The 20,938-nt window shown below is 37.2% G+C and overlaps 1 protein-coding gene across 1 annotated transcript in view; it reads right to left on the bottom strand.

The window, feature by feature from the left end:
- Window positions 1–7,741: 7,741 nt before the first annotated feature.
- LOC145986495 (ATP-dependent RNA helicase DDX42) overlaps window positions 7,742–20,938 on the bottom strand; it is a 53,770-nt gene continuing 40,573 nt past the window's right edge. Inside the window, exons 14-18 of the mRNA XM_083120571.1 lie at window positions 19,655–19,747; window positions 18,172–18,305; window positions 14,337–14,453; window positions 13,352–13,471; window positions 7,742–8,818 (exon numbers count right to left, since the gene is read on the bottom strand). Of these exons, the coding sequence (XP_082976697.1) occupies window positions 8,705–8,818; window positions 13,352–13,471; window positions 14,337–14,453; window positions 18,172–18,305; window positions 19,655–19,747 (578 nt within the window). The 3' untranslated portion in view covers window positions 7,742–8,704. The remainder of the gene's footprint in view (window positions 8,819–13,351; window positions 13,472–14,336; window positions 14,454–18,171; window positions 18,306–19,654; window positions 19,748–20,938) is intronic.

The following is a 20,938-nucleotide window of genomic DNA, read 5'->3' on the forward strand; positions in this document are numbered from 1 at the left end:
ATCGTCAGTATATAGGATCTCACCAGCAAGAAATTATTGTTACAAGAATGATAGAGTTTCTGGAATTACAATTATTTTCACGATAGTATTTGTTCACAAATTTTAAAATTACAATACGTTTAGAACACTCAGGTTTACACGACAGTTTCCTCAATAATTTCATCATATTGCAAAAAGTATGTACGAGTCATTGACTTTCCTGCAGAAACGACAATTTCCTTTAGTTAATATACATAGTTTTTAAATTTATGTATTTCTCCTACCTTTGCGTCACTTTTCTGTAACTTTTGCTAATCATGACATCATCATCCTTCGCTGTTTCGTGGCTCTGGCTGGGTCGGCATAAAAGTAAAGCCTCTCCATTTTTTCCTGGTCTTTCACCACTCCTCTCTTTTCAAGGTGTTCCAATCTTGTCCTCTTCTCCTAACACTCTCCACTATCTGCTCTTTCCACCGATATCTTGGTCTCCCCCTTGGCCTTATTCCCGCTCCTTGTGCATTTTAAGCTCTTACTGGTAGTCTTTCTGCATCCATCCTCTTCATGTGTCCGAACCATCTCATCTGTGCCTGATCTATCTGTCCTGGAGCTTCACTACACCCACTGTCTGTCGGATCTCCTCATTTCTTATTCTATCCCTTCTAGTCTTCCTCAAAAGACTCCTTAAAAATTTAATCTCCACTGCCTGCATCTTTACTTTGTCTCTCTCTGTCATTGTCCAAGATACTGCTCCATACGTAATTATTGGCACATAGTATGTGTTGTATACTACCTTCTTGAATTTCATAGGTACATCAATGTTCCATATTAATCTTCGAATGCTTTGATATAGTCCACCAACCATTTGTCCTCTTCTGCATACCTCCTCATCTAATCTTCCACTTCTCTCAATCATAACAATGAGGATGAATGGTTTACTTAATTATTCTCTTATCTATAGTAGCTTTCTGCCACGTTCGGCTAATTGTGAGAACGAGGAAGAATGATGAATGATGAGCAGTGTGGGGAATGGAGGAGCAGCAGGATCTCATCCTCCCAGCTTGGTGTCTTTCCTAGTTTTTGTATTTGAGTCCATTTTATGCATAGATAAGCTGATCGAGACAAGATCCTAACCACTATGTGCCTCCGCTGGGTATCGAACCTGGGGCCCTTTTGTAGTCGAAGGGCTACAGGTACTTTTCATTCAAAATGCTGACTTTATATCAGTCTATAAAAATGAAATATTTATTCTCAAGGAGAATATGTTGATGTGAATATAAATACGTAATCCTACCAAATTTTATTTGTGTATAGTTGTAATAATTAATTTGGGTAACACCCTAATTGCAATATCCATATATCAAATTTGAATTGATATGCCACTTGCATAGGTATGGTATTCTCAAAAACTATAGTAAAAATAAGTAACAAAAGTAACATTGCTATCAACATTATCGAATGACTGGAATCATGATAATAAATAACAGAATCTATTTACCAGTAGAAGGGGATTTTTTTAATACCCATATGGTTGTTTTCTTTTTTTTTTAGCAGAAGTAGCGCAAGAAGTAGCGAAGTAGCGAGTAGCGAACAGGAGTAGCGTAGCGAGCTACTTCTTGGAAAATGTAGCTGTAGCTGTAGCGAAGCTACATTTTGGAAGAGTAGCTGTAGCTGTAGCGAAGCTACTTTTAAAATGTAGCCTTCTGATCACTGAATACTAGGTGCTAATGTGTAATTTATTATACGAGGGATATTTTTTAAGTAAGGTCTGTTTTGCAATAAAACGAAGTATGTAAATGTTTTTTTTTTTTTAAAAAAAACAACATTCATTTTCTGAATTTACATACACTTCTTCGTTTTCACTTTTTCATCAGTGTCTAAACGCTTGCCGCCCAGGAAGGTCTTCAGAAAACGGAAGAGGTGGTAGTTGCTAGGTGCAAGGTCTGGACTGTATGCAAATGATCGAATACCTCCCAACCAAAAAATTCGATCAGATCATCATCCACACACAGTCCAGACCTTGTGCCTAGCAACTACCACCATCTGAAGACCTTCCTTGGCAGCAAGCGTTTAGACACTGATGAAAAAGTGAAAACGACCGTGAGTAACTGGCTATCTCACCAGGCTGCAGAGTTCTATGAGCAGGGTATCCAAAAACTCGTAGTTCGTTACGATAAATGTTTAAACTGGCAAGGAAATTATGTAGCAAATAGAGAAGTGTATGTAAATTCAGAAAATGAATGTTTTTTTTAAAAAACATTTACTTACTTCGTTTTTATTGCAAAGCGGACCTTACTTAAAAAATAACCCTCATATTAAATAAAAACGAATATCACACGGCTGTTAAATAAATTAGATATAAGTTTTCTAAACTCACATTACTACTAAATGGATCATTGTCCCTCTACTTTGATTTACCATGAGCTGCCACTGTCTCCGCATCCATGGACACTAAGTGTACCAGGTGGGGTGGTTGTACTGTAAGGAAGATTTACAGCCCGTTTTCATATGGGTGTTCATATTAACCTTCCTGTATGTAGAATCCAAATTTAAATAACTACGTACATGTGGAAAGTACCGTCACCTGTTTATCATAATTAAAATTTCCCTCCAAATGAGAAATAAGGAACAGTTCCAAATTTAATGTACTATTTACAACAGAACTAACAATAATGTAATCAATCTTCATTATACACACACACACACACACATACATACATACATAGAAATATTATATACTGATTAGCTCTTTCGATCAATTTCCAGGCTGGATGCTTGCAACAAGGAGTTGGAGTGGAGGGTGAATTTGTGGGGAAGTGACAAGAATGGGGCAGGTTTTGACCCTGGGGTGATGGAGAAGGATGTTTTGAAGATTGGGGAGAAGGGGGGTTGAAAACAACTCAGGGTCTTGCCAGGAAAGATGCAAAACCTATCCCATTTTCATCACTTCCCACACCCTACAGTTTCACACTGCCAATTTACCCTCCACGTCAAAGTGACCTGTCACACCTCAAAACTTCATCCACATGGTGGCTCAATAAGTCACTTAACACCCCCAGTACAAGGCCACTGCGGCATGGAACGTGAAAATGGCGATGACCAATCGTTACCTGGCCAAGGGGGAACCACATTGACGTCACCCGCATGGTCGGCAGCCATCTTGATGTCCGTCATCTTGAATTCAACATCACAAATTTAACTGGGAAGGGGGTCGTGCGACATATCAAAATGGGCTAGAATTTCACCAGGAAAACAACTGTGACATTTGTTTTCACCTAACTTTAATTGTTGCAGAGTTAACAATACCACAAAGTTATAACACATGCTCAATATGATGTTCCTCTTGTGCAACACACACGTGTAATCGTGTCTCCCGTGACCTTACCACATTCTGAAGAACCTCAGGAGTTATTGCAGTACAGGCATCCACAATGAGTGTGCGCAAATGGGCCAGATCCCTGATTTTCATAGCATACACCATGGCTTTCAGGTGTCCCCAGATGTAAAAGTCCAATGTTGTCAGGTCAGGTGAGCGTGCAGGCCATTCCACAGTCCCTCGGCGACCAATCCAGTGGTGAGGGAATTATTGATCCAGGTACTGATGGACTATCATCCCATGGTGCGGTCGAGCACCATCTTGCTGGAACCATTCAGGATAGCTCCCATCTTCTGACAGTAAGGATGGTAAGATCTGCTCCCGTAGCAGAAGCAAGTAGCCCTCCGCATTTAAGTTGCCCTCAATGAAAAATGGACCAACAAGTCAGGAACCCCAAGTACCACACCACACCATTAGCTTCCCGTCTCCAGTCACCTTGCTGGGATCTGTCCAATGTGGATTTTCGGGTGACCAGTACTGCAGATTTTGCTTATTCACCTCCCCCAACACATAAAAATTAGCCTCATCACTGAACAGAATCTTGCTACCGACGGCAGGGTCACGTTGCAGTTGTGCTATAGCCCACTCACAAAACTGCAAATGCCTGTCTGGATCGTCCTCACTAAGGTGCTGCTGCAGATGTATCTTGTACGGATGCCAGTGGTGGTCACGTACAATCCTTTGAATTGAACCCCTGCTAACACCGCTTTCCAGGACCAGTCTCCGTGTGCTACGGGTTGGGGACTTTGCAAATGATGCCAACACCGCTACAGCAGTACCCTCATCAGTGGCTGTTTTCGGACGTCCATGTCGCGGCTTGTCGTCCACAGATCCAGTATCTTGAAACTTTGCCTGCAACTGGCTGACGACCACATGTGACACCGGTTGTCTTGCAGGATTGCGGTTATTGAAGTCTGCGGCAATGTCACGCGTACTTCTCTCCCCTGACATCAATATGATGGCAATCCGTTCCTCACGTGTTAGTGGCATTTTCGTTCAGATCAGTGAAAAAGGAAATGTGCTACTCTTGACACGATCAATTAACATCATCACTCTTTTAAACTTTTATGTAAAGACAAAACACAATCGTAATTCCCATGTCAACCAATACTACAAGATATGTACATACCGGTAAGTCAATATCCGGACATTTTCAGTGATTGGTCTAAACAATAAATACAACATAATCACATACTAATGATAATTTGAACAAAAAACATTTAAGCAAAAAGGAAAGGACGTGTCAATCTCCCATGCGGGAATCGCCCTTAAATTTAGCTAGGTGAAAACAAATGTCACAGTTGTTTTACTTTTGAAATTCTAGCCCATTTTGATATGTCGCATGACCCCCTTCCCAGTTAAATTTCTGAAGTTGAATTCAAGATGACGGACATCAAGATGGCTGCCGACCATGCGGGTGACGTCAATGTGGTTCCCCCTTGGCCAGGCAACGATTGGTCATCGCCATTTTCACGTTTCATGCCGCAGTGCCCTCGTACTGGGGGTGTTAAGTGACTTATTGAGCAACCCTGTATATCATCACCTGCAACATCTGTGGTGTCTTTTTTGTAGGGGAAAAAGCCACGGCACTCAACCTCAAGATCAACAACAATCTCTACTATATACAGTGGAATCCCAATTTTACATCTTCCCTCATTATACAATCAATCTCGATGGTCTCGATATAGCAAAATGTTATGAAATTATCCTCATTTTACATTCCCCGCATTTTAAGTGCTATCAGCATGGTTCCCTGAAAAACGTAAAATTGAGGTTTCACTGTGTGTGTATATATATTGGATGGAACGAAGGAGGGCCAGAGGACTAACATAAAAAAGGAAATTGGAAACACTCCACATCCAGACACTGGATATATTTAACCCATGAGTGGTACACATCGGTCCTCAGGACCCAATGGAATTTTGTTGACGTGTTTACTCACAGATGGCAGGTCTGATTACTTTCATCTCCCCAGTAGTCTTTTGAATGGTGAATGTTGTGCTGAAAAGGTTTTTCCGTAAAGTGCTTGGAAGCTTGTGTATTACAGGGGAGTGGGTCCCTAGGACCCAAGTGTACCATTTATGTAACTTTTTCTGGATGAGGGATTATTGATAATTTGTTATATTTACTTCTGTTCCAAACATTATAGCGGGAGGAAGTCATTCAACCGATGATGAAATAGCAGACATCATGAATAGGGAATAAGATTCTGAAGATGGTGCTAATTACGTACAGAATGAACATGACAGTGAAAGTGAGATATCATCTGATAACACCATTGCTGGAACAAAGGAAATCGATGCCAATTCTGCAGAGGGATATCCGTGGTACTCGTATAGTGCTGCGTATTCTTGGAGAAGCAGATCAAAAAGAACCACCAGATGATGTAGTAACTACTGAAAAATCCAAACGTAAATGTTGCGCATTTTACAAAGCAAAAAGGACAGGAAAACAAACTACTGCCACCGTTGCAAATTACCAATATCTAAAGAATGCAGCCGCACATTATGCTCACACTGTTCAGAAAAATTTTGATCTCTTTTGTAGATGAAAGCATCTATATTGAACCTGAAAACTTTTGAGCAATAAAGAAAATGGTTAAGGTCACAATTTTCAATTTTTAATAATACGGGTCCCCAGGACCCAAGTGTACCAGTCATGTAACTTTTTTAAGTGTACCACTCAGGGGTTAAATTTTCGTGGCTGCATCTTCAGATGTAGGTAAATTATAGCAGAAACGTAACTAAGTGTTCAACCTGTAAGGTTGACAGGTCCAGAGCCAAGGTACAGTTGGCATGAAAAAAAGGTTCTCTCAACAACTACGATTGTTGAAAATTGTGAGTGGTAGGGTAGGCGTGATCTGTGGGACAATGTGAGGGGAAGGAGTGAAAATTGAGATGAGGGGGTGGAGATGGGATTTAGCTTGAAAAATTACCATGTGGCCTTATTCAGGACAGATGGTGGGGGGGGGGGGGGGTTGGTTGGACTCATGCAGCTTAGTGTGAAAACCTTGAGAAAGGACCTACATATCAGCTACTATTTACAACTCTACAGACATCAACACAGAATTCCACCTCAGACCATACTTTGGTGAGCACATTCATACGAATTTCTTTGATGGTTGCCATTAATAGTGCAGATAGGAAAAGGACTGGACTTTTTCGTGATATTTAGTGTCTTTTACATAGTCTCAATGGAAGAAAACCACTGCACTGTGATGCAATGGGACCTTCACAGGCTGAACATTTTCCTCGTAATAAGTTGAACATATTCCTGTCAACTGGTGCATAATGTAGTGGGGCTTAACCTTTTCATTACCAAGCCCATTTTGCCAGGTAAGCTCCCCAGTACTGGGCCAATTTTAAGCAAAATGCAGAGTTTCATTTAGATGACTGTAGATCGGAGGCTAATTGCCCAGAGAGACGAATGATATATCGTTATACGCGGAATGAACCATAGAATCGGACTATAAAAAATTTATGCACATTGAGTGTATATATGGATGTGGGGGGGGGGGAACAGGAAAATTCCAAAATGTCAGGAAAAATGCCTCTCGGCCCCTGGACAACAAAGTACAGGACATTGTCAAAATACACACTGAAATGTTCGCTGGCATGTCTGGAACAAGAAAATAATTGCACTATTATCATACGAGCAATAGAACACTACTTGTACCCCCAAAACGACATGTCTATGCGCCACTGACTCAGTTTCAAAGGAAGCCGCCATTTCACCCCCCATTTTATGGAAGAACAAGACGTGCAAGAGTCTTTACTGTGCAGAATATGTGTTAACAATAATATAAAAGAAGAAAATCGCAATTCCAGCGAATAATAGCGACATTATGACGTAAAAACTACGAACATGTCGAAATATCTCGATCGAGATATTTGGTACCCGAGGGGTTACAGGTAAATATCTTGATCAAGATATTTGGTAAACAAGAGGTTAATCTTGTAGAAAAAATAAGCCTCCACATTTACAATCTGTGGAAACGTGACGTCCATTAGCATATCTGACAGTGCTATTACCTGATGGACATGTGAACTATAACTTGAATCCGAGTGTGGTTTAAGGTGGAATTCTGTTTTGATGTTCTGAGCAAAAAATGGTGGGTACATTGGGTTACACTACAAGGTAATAATACTTCTGGCACTATACTTTGGTAATATTGCCACATGGGTTTCTGTTTCAAGTTAACAGTGAAATAAATTCAACTGAAAAACCCCAGAGTTCTTTCTTGGACACCCTATACTTCCTGATACCAATCTAATATTGATATGGGCTCATGTTTTTATGGTGGCTAAGGAACTTAATGAGGAAAATTTAAAATTCATAAACTTAAAATTGCAGTTCGAATGTATTTTCTTAAGTCTGGAGCTGATTCTCATGTTATACATTTTATCACGATGGCTACTTGAGTATTTTAATAAATAAGTACAGAAACACACATATTTTACAATTGTACACATTCCAGATCAATCTCAACTACAGAATGAATTACAATGGTCTCCTGCAGAATTATTTTTCTACAATATAAGCAGTAAGCAATAAGACTCATAGCTCATGTGTTTCCCACAATAGTGGCTATTTATTTTTGTGTTTATTTTATCATTTGTTTTCATTTAGCTTAAGTTTATGTAATAAGAATGCTATTACTGTCAAATACTTTTTTTAATTCAGAAAGGGTCTTACATTGCACTGAAGTCATGAATTTGAACTATTAAATAACATATCTTATTCAATGACAAGGTTTTGTATTGTACAGACATGACTATGACATATGTACAAGCAAAATGCAAACTTGACTCAGAAAACAAGAAAAGTCTAACACAATCATCAAGCATATGAATGTAATTTTTAAATCAGTATTAATGAACCATCTGCAAAATGCAAATTCAGTTATTCATTGTTTGATCTTGATCTGCTTCGCAAATATATAATTCTAATTTCTATCCTGTTGTTTCCAGTACTAATTTAATTAGTAGCAGTGTAATGAACTGTATGAAATCACTCAAGTCTACTTTAATGATAGTTGGTTGCAATAAAAAAAAGTGCTACTCAATTTTTTTTTTAATTATTTACACTCTTTAACTTGTCACGATCTCAATCTTCATTAATTCAATGAAATTCATTATATACACATTTCGCACTGCAGGTCTGAGATCTATTCTTTTGCTTTTGTTCGGTGCTTCTGCAATACATCCAATTCAAAGTATTTCTTTTGAAATCAATATCCTATGTACAAAGTCACTCTCTCTTATCCATGCACTCTTGACACACAAACAAGCACAGGGTCAGTATTTTAAAAATGATCAAAAATACATCAAATAGCAATCATGAAGAAGTGCTTCATGCATTATCCCATCTGCTCTTTTTTCTTGACCGTTCTTGTTTTGCTGCTAAATTTTCAACAGAAGGAGCAGAACGTGTTTGTGTCCAAGTTGGGTCAGAAGATGCACAAAACTAGAAAGAGAAAGTAATTGTATTAGTACAAAACATACAGCAGAATGGCACACAATAATAATTATTATTACTGAATTATAATTAATTCAGGGAAGGCTCAAATGAAATGGAAAGTTACGTTGCATGGCAATTTGTTTACCATAACTTGAGGTTAAAAACCATAATCTTTACTTGATAAAGCATCCCTAGATACACTGAAACAGACATATGGTTACATTTTTCAAAACTGAACATGAAAGTTATGCAAACTTTCATTACAATATAATAGATTGATTGACTCCAGTGCGAGCTTCAGCTACTGAATGGGTCTCAGGTGGCGGATAGTGAAAATCCCCTCAGATAGGAGGGGAAGCTACGAATAAGGGGAACCCAAATAAGCAGCCCCGCACCAAGGCTATCAGGGTGTGGAAGAGTGTCCAGTGGCATGGATACCCATCGACAGCCTTGTCTCATGGCGAATAAACACCGCAATAAAAGTGTTTGCCCACACTGCCTTGTGGGCCTGGAGGGATCCAGAAAGGTTAAGGAAGTTGGAACCCCAACAGAAAAACAAAGGTGTACCTCAGAACCCACAGATGGCAGCCCCACCACCCAGGTATAGGCTGTGACAGGCCTGATTAGCCAACTGCCAAAAAACAAAAAAATCGAGCAAAGAGAGAAGCAAGCCGGACTGGAAATTGGAGACAACGCGGGCTACGAATAGGGACATTGAATATTGGAACACTGACAGGAAGGACTGAAGAAATTGTGGATCTAATGGACATCTTTGAAATAAGCGAAACAAAATGGAAAGGAAGAGGAGAAATGAAAGTGAGGAAAGACTATAAACTGTACTGGACAGGTACCAAAGAGGGCAGGAGAAGTGGGGTTGGATTTGTAGTCAGAAGTTGAATAAGTGAGAAAGTAGAGTAAATGACAGAATAATAAAACTAAAAATGAATGTAAGAGGAAAAGTACTAGAAATAATTCAAGTGTTCCGAACAGAATGTACAAGGGAGGAGAAAGAAGAATCTGAAGAAGACATTTTGATTGATTTGCTTTATTTTACTTTGCTTTTGTGCCACTTTTGGTTAATTTGCGAAGATGAGTGACGATATGATGAAATTGATGAATGGACACTCACAAACATCCATGCCCAGGCTGGGATTCGAACCCAGGAACCCTGGCATTGTAGTGCGATGTGCTAACCACTCTGCCACGAGGGCTGGCTTGAAGAAGACATGGAAGAACATGTAGGAAAGGAATGGCAAATTGTGATGGGTGACTTTAATGCACAAGTGGGAAGAGACAACAGGAAAGGGTATATGGAAATACTTGAAGCAGTTGGATGGGGACAGAGGAATGAGGAGGGAAGGAGACTGCTAGACTTTTGTAAGAGAAAGAGACTGTTAGTAGGTAATAGCTGGTTTAAGAAGATATATGACAGCCATAAGATTACAATATACAGTTGGAATAATGAACAAAAGTCTGTAATTGATTATATATTGATAAACAAGGAAGTAAAAAAGATAATGAACAACATTAAAGTAATACCCATCAATAACTTAGACAGTGACCACAGACTACTAGTAGGAGATGTGAGGAGATGGAAAATAAAAGATAGAAGGGAGGAACGAGAGAAGGATAAGAGTATGGAAATTGAAGGATAAGACAATAAAAGGGAAATATCCAGAAATATTGTGCACTAAAGTGCAAAGAGATGAATCCAATGGAGTAGAAACAGAATGGACAAGATTTAAAACAGAATTAGTAGAGGCAGCCGAAAAGGTATGTGGAAGGACAAGCAAGAAAAGAAAGAAGAAAGAAACACCATGGTGGAATGAAAGAACTAGAGAAGCAGTGAAAAACAATAATGATGCATTTAAAAAATTGTTTTAAAGTTAAATCACAAAATGCACGAAAAGAGTACATGGAAAAGAAGAAAGAGACAAGAACAGTAGTATAGGAAGAAAGAAGAAAGTGGATGGAAGAATGTGCCAAAGTGCTAGAAGGAGATGTAGATTGGAACAAGAAAGTATTGTATGGATTAGTGAGAGAAAGAAGAAGAGAAAAGGAACAGCTGTAAGCTAAGGAATGAAAGGGGAAACGTCGCAGATGAGGATGAGGAAATAAGGAGAATGTGGAGAAATCATTTCGAGAAATTGCTGGATGCAGGGTTCCCACGCAAACTCCAAATCCATTTTCCCTGAGTTTTCCAGAATCCTCATATTTTTTTCCAGAGTATTGAATGCACAGTAAATTACTACTATAATTTTACAATGGCCTCCTCCATTTCCCCTCATAGCCATACCATCCTCACCTTCTTTATTACTGTTGTTTTCTGATGCAAATAACAAAACCAGTTCAATAATAAAATAAAACACACTTCTTTGCATGTAATTAAGAACAAAGATGACCAGTTTTCTAGAACTTTAAACAACTCTGAAACAATTTCTAACATATCTGATATAGAACACTGAAATATTTTCACACTTTTCATACATGTTTATAAATGGATACAATATCAATTTATCTGTAATGCGTACAATAATAGTTAAGACAAACAAATTATTGGAATTTTTAAAAAATATAAAAATGAAGTGACAATTATTAGTACCGATTTAAAAAGGAATAATAAGTTACCGAGACTGAAATATAAAACAAGAAATGTACTTAATGTCTGATACAGCAAATTAGGAAACTATACTTCTCAGAAGCTTCAAGTTTTTTTCATTGTTCTGCAATAGCCTTCGCTTCTTCTTGCATCTTATGTTGTTTGGCTTGTAAAGCACGGATCTCACTTGCTTTACATTTCATTTCTTTCCTTTTGTCTTCTTTGTGATCACATTTCTTTCTCATCTTCTGCAATGCTTCTTCGTATCTAATACGTGCACCTTTAACACTCTGGATCATATCTTTGCTTACTTCTACATTTGACACTCCTCTCACCACTTTCACTGCATCATAAACTTGCCGAATAGCCACAACAGACTTCTTTCAAGTTTTCTATTAAAACCTGCTTATTTACAGAAACTCACTTTCCACATATGCATTGCCATGTGATAAAATCAAAACCAACTTAACAGTGCTCCAAAACAAGCCTAATCTAAGATGAAGAAGTGAGGAATGTAAGTACGTAATGGTAAGTTAGTGACAGTTGCAAGTGCAAGTGTGATGGGGGGTTAAGTATACACCATTCGACTGGCCTTCACCTCATGATATCTGTTGAGAAATCTATTTCACTACATGATATTAATGTAGATCTGCTGGTCCTACCAGTAATTCCATTTTACACATATGTGAGCTTTTGAGGCATGTAAAAATTCACATGTCATGTCATGACTATAACAATAGTTGAACATGATCAAAAACTTAAAATATGAACAAGTATTTATGAACAGTACATAATTCATATATGGCACTAGTAAGTAAATATTTAAAATTCTGTTCTAAATGCAGTAAATACACAATCAACAATATTGTACACATAAGATGGCAGAAAATAAATATTTCCCTAAACAGGACACTCCATTTTTTTACTATTTTGTAAAAAAAGAAGGAAGAAAAAACTTAAAACTAGTCCCTAATAAGGGAAATCAGATGAACACTGGTTAACTTTAGACATCAGGTTACCTTTATTATGCGTTTTCCACATCTTGAAATATATTTTACGTCATGTAAACGATCAAAATCGGTTAATTAAATTTTAAAAAGAGCAAAATTTATGAGGGTATACACTTGGTCACCAGCTCTGGAATCACATTTAAAAACAAGAAACAGACAAACAAATAGATATGAGTTCCTTGCTGAAAGAGAAATGCTACAACAGCCTGGATTATCCACAGACAGGAGCATATTATAATCCCTCAGTTTTGCTTCATTGGGAATCATTAATCAGTCACAAGATTTCCCTGAGATTTGTATTTTTTTCAAATTCCCTGAGATTTCCAGGTTTTCCAGGTGTGTGGGAACCCTGTGGATGTGAAAAAAGGAAATGAACATGAAGAACTGAAGGGAAAAGAAAATAGGAAGGAAAAATGAATCACATGGAAAGAAATGGAGGAAGCTCTGAAGAGAATGAAGAGAGGTAGAGCACCTGGAATAGATGAACTGCCAGTGGAAATGATACTAGGAGCAGGGTGATTGGTGTGCAGTAGCTGTACAGTGTGATGAAAACAGTGTGGCAAGAGAGAGAAGTGCCAAGAGATTGGACAAAGGGACTAATAGTTCCCATATTCAAGAAGGGGGACAGAAAGGAATTTAAAAACTAAAGAGGAATAACACTTATGTGCCACTCAGCAAAGGTGTATGAGAAAATATTAGAGAAAAACATATGGGAAGTAACAGCGCTGAACATGAGAGAGGAACAGTATGGATTTAGAAGAGCCAGATCAACAGTAGATCTGAAATTCACCATAAGGCAATTACAAGTATGGAAATGATTTGATTACGGAATTCCTGGATATATATGTTTCAGCACAAGCTGTAAGACAGTTACCTTCTGTTCTATTTTCATATACTTTACACAAGAATAAACATATGCAATGCTCTTACCTGAGTCTGATATTGTGCTTTAAAAGCTGATTTCATGGCCGACAACCTATCGCTTCCGGGACCTGTGCGTGGTTTGGGAATTGCCTCTAATGCAGGAATAGCACCACTAGCATTTGGACTCTGAAAATAGACAATTGAAGATAGAAAAATATTCTTGTTGATCCACTTGAAATTATTGAAGGCAAAAATAATGTGTATGTATAATTAATCTTGCACACATGCACATACATACATACATACATGAGCCATGGTAACTCAGTCGTTAGGCCATCTGACTACCATGCGAGAGACCCAGGTTCGATCCCTGGTGGGGAAAAACCAGGATTTTTTCCACCTGTTCAAGTGGCTCCTTTGCCCACCCAGTGTCATATAAAGTGGGTACCTGGAAGCAACTCTGGGGGGTAAAGACAGCAAAGGGCATGGTGCTGATCACATCACCCCTACCTTCAGCCGTGATCAAGGAAGTGTGGGGCCCTAACTCCACATTCCCTATATGCCTTCATGGCATGGTGCAAAGCACAGGGGAGCACTTTACTGTCTTATACATGCACATATATAAATTCCATTACCTACCTTGCATATTATTTCTATTTTAAGTGCATTCTGTTTACTTTTCTATTTTAAATCACTGTGCATTCTGTTTACTGGTAAATGTTCTGTTCTACTTTTAGTTTTTTTTTCTGTATCTGTCTGATTATACATTAAACCAGCCACTGGCACAGACATCCTTTGAATTTGAAAGTCTAAAGAAAAAAGCTTTTCAAACAGCTCTCCAACTGTTCTCATCATTCTGACCCAACACTATAAAAAAAATCTCAGATAATCTGCATAATAAATAAAAAGTTAGAGCGTAAACTCCTAGTAGGAAAATCAACAGCACAGTTCTATATTATAATTTCACTGTTATGAACCTCTCATTAGAAATGATAGTAACACATTCGAAAGCAACAGCAGTATTAATGATAATGATGATGATATTACACACCTGAGGTACAGTAGATGAGCCAAGACCAGGTCTCTCTCTATAACCAAGACCTCTTCCTCCAATATTCATACTTTTCCCCTTTCCACTCTTAAATCGAGACTTGCGGAACCATGGTGTCTGCAAATAATAGAGCAAGAATTATTAGTTACTATTAGAGGCACATATTTTTGGTAAATAAAAAAGCAAAATTTCGGTACAAAAATGGGGTCAATTTCGGGTTCAAAATCGGTAAATAAAATTAAATTTTACTGTTATAGCGGTGAAAAAGTAGTATATAAAATGACATTTTGGTTTTAAAAACATGAATATAATTCCAAATTTGATTTAAAACTGCACTTACTACACAAACTAAACATATCCCTTGTAAAAGCACATTTATGTAGCAACCAGAGTATTGAGTTTATTCCTGTATAAAGGCGTCCATTTTTCCTTCTCAAATATCCACAGCAGAATTAATCAATTTTCCGTGAATTGCATAACTCACAGGATAATTCTTACTTCAGAAAGTGTCACGTCGGTAAATAAACTCTAAATTCAGAGTTTAAGAGTCTATTTCGCATTATTTCGTAACAAAACAGGGTGGGAAAATGCAGCCCACACCTTTCAGAAACATGAAAAATTAACATTATAATGTGTTATTTCACATTTCGTTTTTTCGTCAAAAACGAAATATGCATGCCTCTATATGTCAAATCACAAACCCTGACACCTTCTGTAAACAAAACCACCTGCATGCAGAAAGCATTGCAAACTCATAGAAGTAAAATAATCCACACGAAAATCCAGCGTTGTTACAGGATTCATTACGTAAGGTAAAACAATGGCAAATTTGTAGTATGGGATACGCTGCCGCAAATGACGTCTCACTTTAAACCCAATGCTCTTTCTTTTTTTACTTATTGCTTCACCTGTATGGTTAACTCTTTGCACCAGTAATCATTTCCCATAAATTTGGCTTCTTTCTTTGAATATATTTTACTTGCATTTTTTAGACAAAATGATATAACATGGTAATGTATATTTCTAAGGATGATATAGATAGGAGTGTATTTGAAATTTGTTTGTAGATTTTATGTAAATTGTATCTTATGTAAATAAAATATAAAATGGGCATAAACAGCCATATGCATTGCTGTAAGTCCAATAAATATATTGATGATGATCAAAACAAGACAAAAAGTTCGTACATTTATTGCAGTTGGAAACTTTGACAAGCATCCTAATAACGATTTTTGTTCCGCCAAATATAGTGCACTTCCTAAAATAACTTGGTGACATGGCAAGGCAAGATAAGTGTGAACATTTTGTAGTAATACGCATTGTAACTTTCAATGAGCTTCGAGATTTGTGTACATAATGATATTTTATAACATTGGTTATTTTCTAAAAATGATCATGTGCACAGCAAGGAAGTAGTGCAACTTAGTAATATTGCCTGACTTAGCCTTAGAAAAATAACATGCCGAGTTCTATGCGTGAGGGAAAGTCTCCGTTTACTCCGAGCTTGTTTTCAAAACACCAGCAAGGACAGCCTTTGAAAAGGGGTGAGAAACAGATTCTACTCAATATTTATGTAACGTTCTGTCAGTAGTATCCTGAGAAACCAGTAAATGAAGTGGTTAAGTTGGTATCCCAGTGCAGTGTTGTGTCAGTGTCTGCAGTTTTAAGGGTTATGAAAGAGAGAATGACCGAGAGAGTAACAATGTATGCGGCTGCATATTCGTCTGATGTTTTGAGAACGGGTTCTCACATTCAGAGGCTCTTATATAAAATGAATAGGTGCGGCGAACTATGAGTGTAACAGCAGATGATTGCGGTCATGGATCAGCTGACGCAGAGTGATACATCGAATCGGTGAGACCGTTTGTTTACAGAAGGTCTCAGGGATGGTGATTTAGACCTTAGTTATTAATTCCATTGTAATGACAGTATAAAGAGTGACTTTGTGGTTGACTGTTCAGAATGGAAACAAATTATATGACATCTGCAAGTATGTGAAATTAAATAAAAATCACAAATGTCCATGCAGTAACATAATCATGAAACATGTAATTCTCATACTAATTATGACAATCCAGTGCTATTATTCTAAAATTACCATCTACAATACTCACTAAAGAACCTAACTCAACAAAATATAAGAATAGTTTCTTTACTATATTTTTTATCTCCATTATCAGTAATTACTAGAGGCATGCATATTTTGTTTTGAATGAAAAAACGAAATTTCAAAAAAACACATTGTAGTGTCAATTTTTCACGTTTCTGAAAGGTGGGAGGTGCATTTTGCTACCATGTTGTGTCACGAAATTATACGAAATGAACTGCAAAATGCGAAATAGACTCTTAAACACGAAATTTAGGGTTTGTTTTCCAACGCAACACATTCTGAATTATCCTGAGTTATGCAATTCATGGAAAATTGATTAATTCTGCTGTTAATATTGGAGAAGCAAAAATGGACTCCTTTACAGAGCAATAAACTTAATACTCTGATAAATACATAAATGTGCTATTACAAGTGAAATATTAACTTTGTGTAAGAAGTGTAGTCTTTAAATCAAATTCAGGATTATATTCACAATTTTAAAACCAAAATATATTTTTATTAGGGATGGGACCGATTAATCGGTACTCTATCGGTATCGGCCGATATAGGCATATCGGTGTATCGGTAAAATTACCGATTATTTTACCAATCCGATATATCGATAAATATATGATAATTTAGTGCAAAATTCTGCCATTTTGTTGTAATTTTTATGGATAATCTCCGTGCCCTACCTTTCTAAAAAAGTAAATGTCTAAAAATGCAACTCCTTTTGCACTGCAGTCACCTTGAAGCACACATATATTAAGGAGGTCAATGAACCTTTCAGGTTCTTCAAGGGCCATTTCTAATTTTATATCGGATCGGTAGAATATCGGTTATCAGTATCGGTAAATTTTATATCGGTACTTTATCGGTATCGGCCAAAATTTCATATTGGCCCATCCCTAATTTTTATATAGCACTTTTCATCTGATTTTTCACCGCTATAACACCAACATTTTATTTTATTTACCACTTTTGAACCTGAAATTGACTCAGTTTTTGCACCAAAATTTTGCTTTTTTATGTACCAAAATTATGTGACTCTAGTAATTACATAACACAAAAGCATTAACTGAAAAAAATTAAACAAAAAAAACTCCATACTTTTAACTATTGTAGTACGAATCACAGATGATTTGAAGAACAATGGTCCAACAGTAAACTGAGTAGTGTTCCCAGTCTTCCATCACCTGTAGGGACACCTCAACTTTAATTTTACATGATTTCAAAAGGTGAGAACTGCATTATTCTTCCATATGTTGTCGCAAAATGATTTGGACTTATGTACGAAATACGAAGTAAAATCTGAAACATGGAATTTGCAGTTTATCGGCCTATGTAACACTAACTTGAGTCTGGATTATCCTGCAGATTATGCAATATGCTGATTATTTCTGGGACAAAATGTGGGATGGAAAATAGACTTCTTTAAAAAGAAATGAACTTTATAATATTACATTCCTTCACACAAGTAAAAAATGTGAATATAATGAATATGCTTGTTAGTATAGAAATTAGTATTGCCTTTCGTAATAGGCATCAAATTTGAGACTATTCAGCACAGTAGTACCAAAATATAATTTTATAGACTGAATTCGAAACTGAAATCCAGTCTATTTCTATACTGACATTTTTATTTTTCATTTACCACAAGCAAGTCTCTAAGTGACTCATGCATATGCAGTACTGAGTGCTACAAAAGTCCCAAATGTAATGTATCAACAAAAATGTAATACATACCTGCATTGCCAAATCCATAAGTTCTTTTGGCACTTCCTGATTTGCTCCTTCCAAATTTCTCACCAGGTGACCAGCAAATTCTTTGTCTTTATCTGTTATTAGCGTATAAGCCATTCCTTTTTCTCCAGCTCGGCCTATTGAAAAAAAGAATACATGCAGTAATTGTGAAAGTACAATTTACTATTTCTGTTAACCATTTGAAATTTTTTACTTATGTTGTTTTTGCCTACTTGTAATCAATGGGGATGAATGACAATTACAAGACATTTATGAAGGAACACACGCTCATGCCAGGACTCAAAGTCGGGATTTTTGGAGGACAAGTCAACACACTGGCCACAGAACAGCTTTCCATTATCTATTTATGAAAAAATGTATAATTCAGGTATTCTGGTTTCATTTAATTTTTTTAAACACAATTAAATTCTAACATGCAATTTTTTCCTTCAAGCAGTCATTTTGTATCATGCATGAATTAAAGAGGGTGAAGGAATCATTCAGATGTCTAATGAAATGGTAAATAATATATGTACCTTAATAATAAGCTTGTTGATTTGATTTGATTTGATTTATTTTACTTCGCGTTTTGTGCCTCTTGGCTAATTTGCGAAGATGGGGATGAGTAATGAAATGATGAAATTGATGAATGGACATTCACAAACATCCAAGCCCGAGCGGGATTCGAACCCGGGACCCCTAGCATTGTAGCGCGATGAGCTAACCACTCGGCCACGGGGTCCGGCTAATAAGCTTGTTGTTCCCAAAAGGGTGGGAGGTAGTGGACACCAAAATTAACAGAATCTTCTACAAAACAGTTTTGTAGACAAGCGAGTACTTCATCTCAGAATATTAATTTGCCAATGCATTTTCCTCGCCCTTAAAACATAAGTATCGTGTATTTACAGATTTTGCTTTATTGGTTTTCTTACTTGAGAGGAACAACCAATCAACAGGACAGCTTCATGTTGCAGCCTCATGAAAAGCAGCATTTGATTGGTCATTTTTCAAGTGACAAGTGTTGCTTACTGCTTGGGTGTGAAATCTCCCCAACAGAAATAGGGAGTGCTGCATAAAATCTCGTATCATCTGTTTTATGTATATAAGAATGTGTAAACATTCTTATATCTAATAGATAACTGTGACCCCCACCCATGATATAGTTGAATCGTCATCACCTTGTAACCAAGGAGTCCCAGGTTTAATGCTTGGAGGAAGCACATAGTGGTTCAGATCTCACTTTAAACTGTAGGTCCAGTACCAAATAGCACAAAGAGGGCTTAAAACTAAACTCACAGCTCTCATGGATAACATGGTCAACATGGCATTCCTGAATCAAACAATTCATACACCTTCAGTGTTTTCTGATGTACACTATGAGGTCACTATGAATATGGATATTATAGGAATCATACGAAATCATACACAATTCTATACAACAATAATAAAACTTTCAATATAAATCTGTAAAAACTCAAAGAAATACCTGTACGTCCTATTCTGTGTGTATGGGTGTCTATATCCCTAGCAACATCAAAATTGACCACTGTCCGAATATGAGGTATATCCAAGCCTCTAGCTGAAATATAAAAAGGTATCTATTTATATGGGAAAATTAGAGGAAATATAATTACATGGCACATAATATTAATTATATAACGATTTTGTTGCAAATTTTACAATTAAAAGACAAATTCTATCAATAATTCATACAGTCAACTCTCGATAGAACGACCTTTCACAGTTCCCGGGAAAAGGGTCGTTATTTCGAAGGGGTCGTTATTGGAATTTGCACCAATTTTCAGCTTAAACGGAGCTCAAACGGACACAAAGATTCCAAGGAGACGGTAACACCATTTATCATGGTAGTTATACAATCTGTTATGCACAGGATGCATGTTGTAAGAAGGGAAATAGAACATGAAAACGTTTCACAAAAAAAGGATTTAAAATAAGGTTACTTTCTTTCAATTGTGCAGTCGTTGCTCTTCCAGGAAATTCTTACAATTCTAGTTCATGAGAAACCCATTTGCACTGAGATCTATGGATAGGAAAGGAAAACAATCTCTCGCTTATTGCAAGCGAAACTCTGAAGAATCTTGACACCAGTCACACTGACACCAGTCACACTGACACCAGCAAAAGTCGGCAGATAATCAGGCAGAATGAATGTTAGATTTTATACGGGTCTACTGGAGCATTGTCTGTTACAAGATTAAGTGGTAAGATAAGATCTCTCGGGAGAAACAACACAACCTTTCCAGACAAAAAAAAAAGGCGGGGCTGTAAATTTCATTCTGGTTCTGCTATGTAAAATACACCGTAAAAAAAATCACGTTTTCTTTGCTTCAATGAACTTCATAGCCACCCCCGTCCCCCATTCCAGGAAGCAGTCCAAACTCCTTCCTCGACTTGCATTGTAATCCAGCCTGAAAAAGGAAACATGCAACAGTCTTGCGATCTGTTTTCACCCAATGTCTATCCTACGACACATTAAACAGCATCGCAGTCAATAATCATTCAGGTTTGGAATTGGATTTCACTTTAAACTGTATATTTAGTCCCGATTAGCCCATCAGCATAAAATGAACTCAAAACAAGTTTTATGAAACCTGTGCATTTTCAGATATCAAAATGGGAGATCGTTATTTACTTTCATGTTAATAGACGATTTAATGTTGGATTTAGTATTATTCTCGACGTCCAACATCCGCTCCTCCAAACGTTTTCAACTTGAATGATGTTTCTCTAAATCGGTCTCAGCGTCCAT

This window comes from Lepisma saccharinum, chromosome 4 (assembly GCF_977018435.1).
Source record: "Lepisma saccharinum chromosome 4, izLepSacc3.1, whole genome shotgun sequence".
NCBI lineage: Eukaryota > Metazoa > Arthropoda > Insecta > Zygentoma > Lepismatidae > Lepisma > Lepisma saccharinum.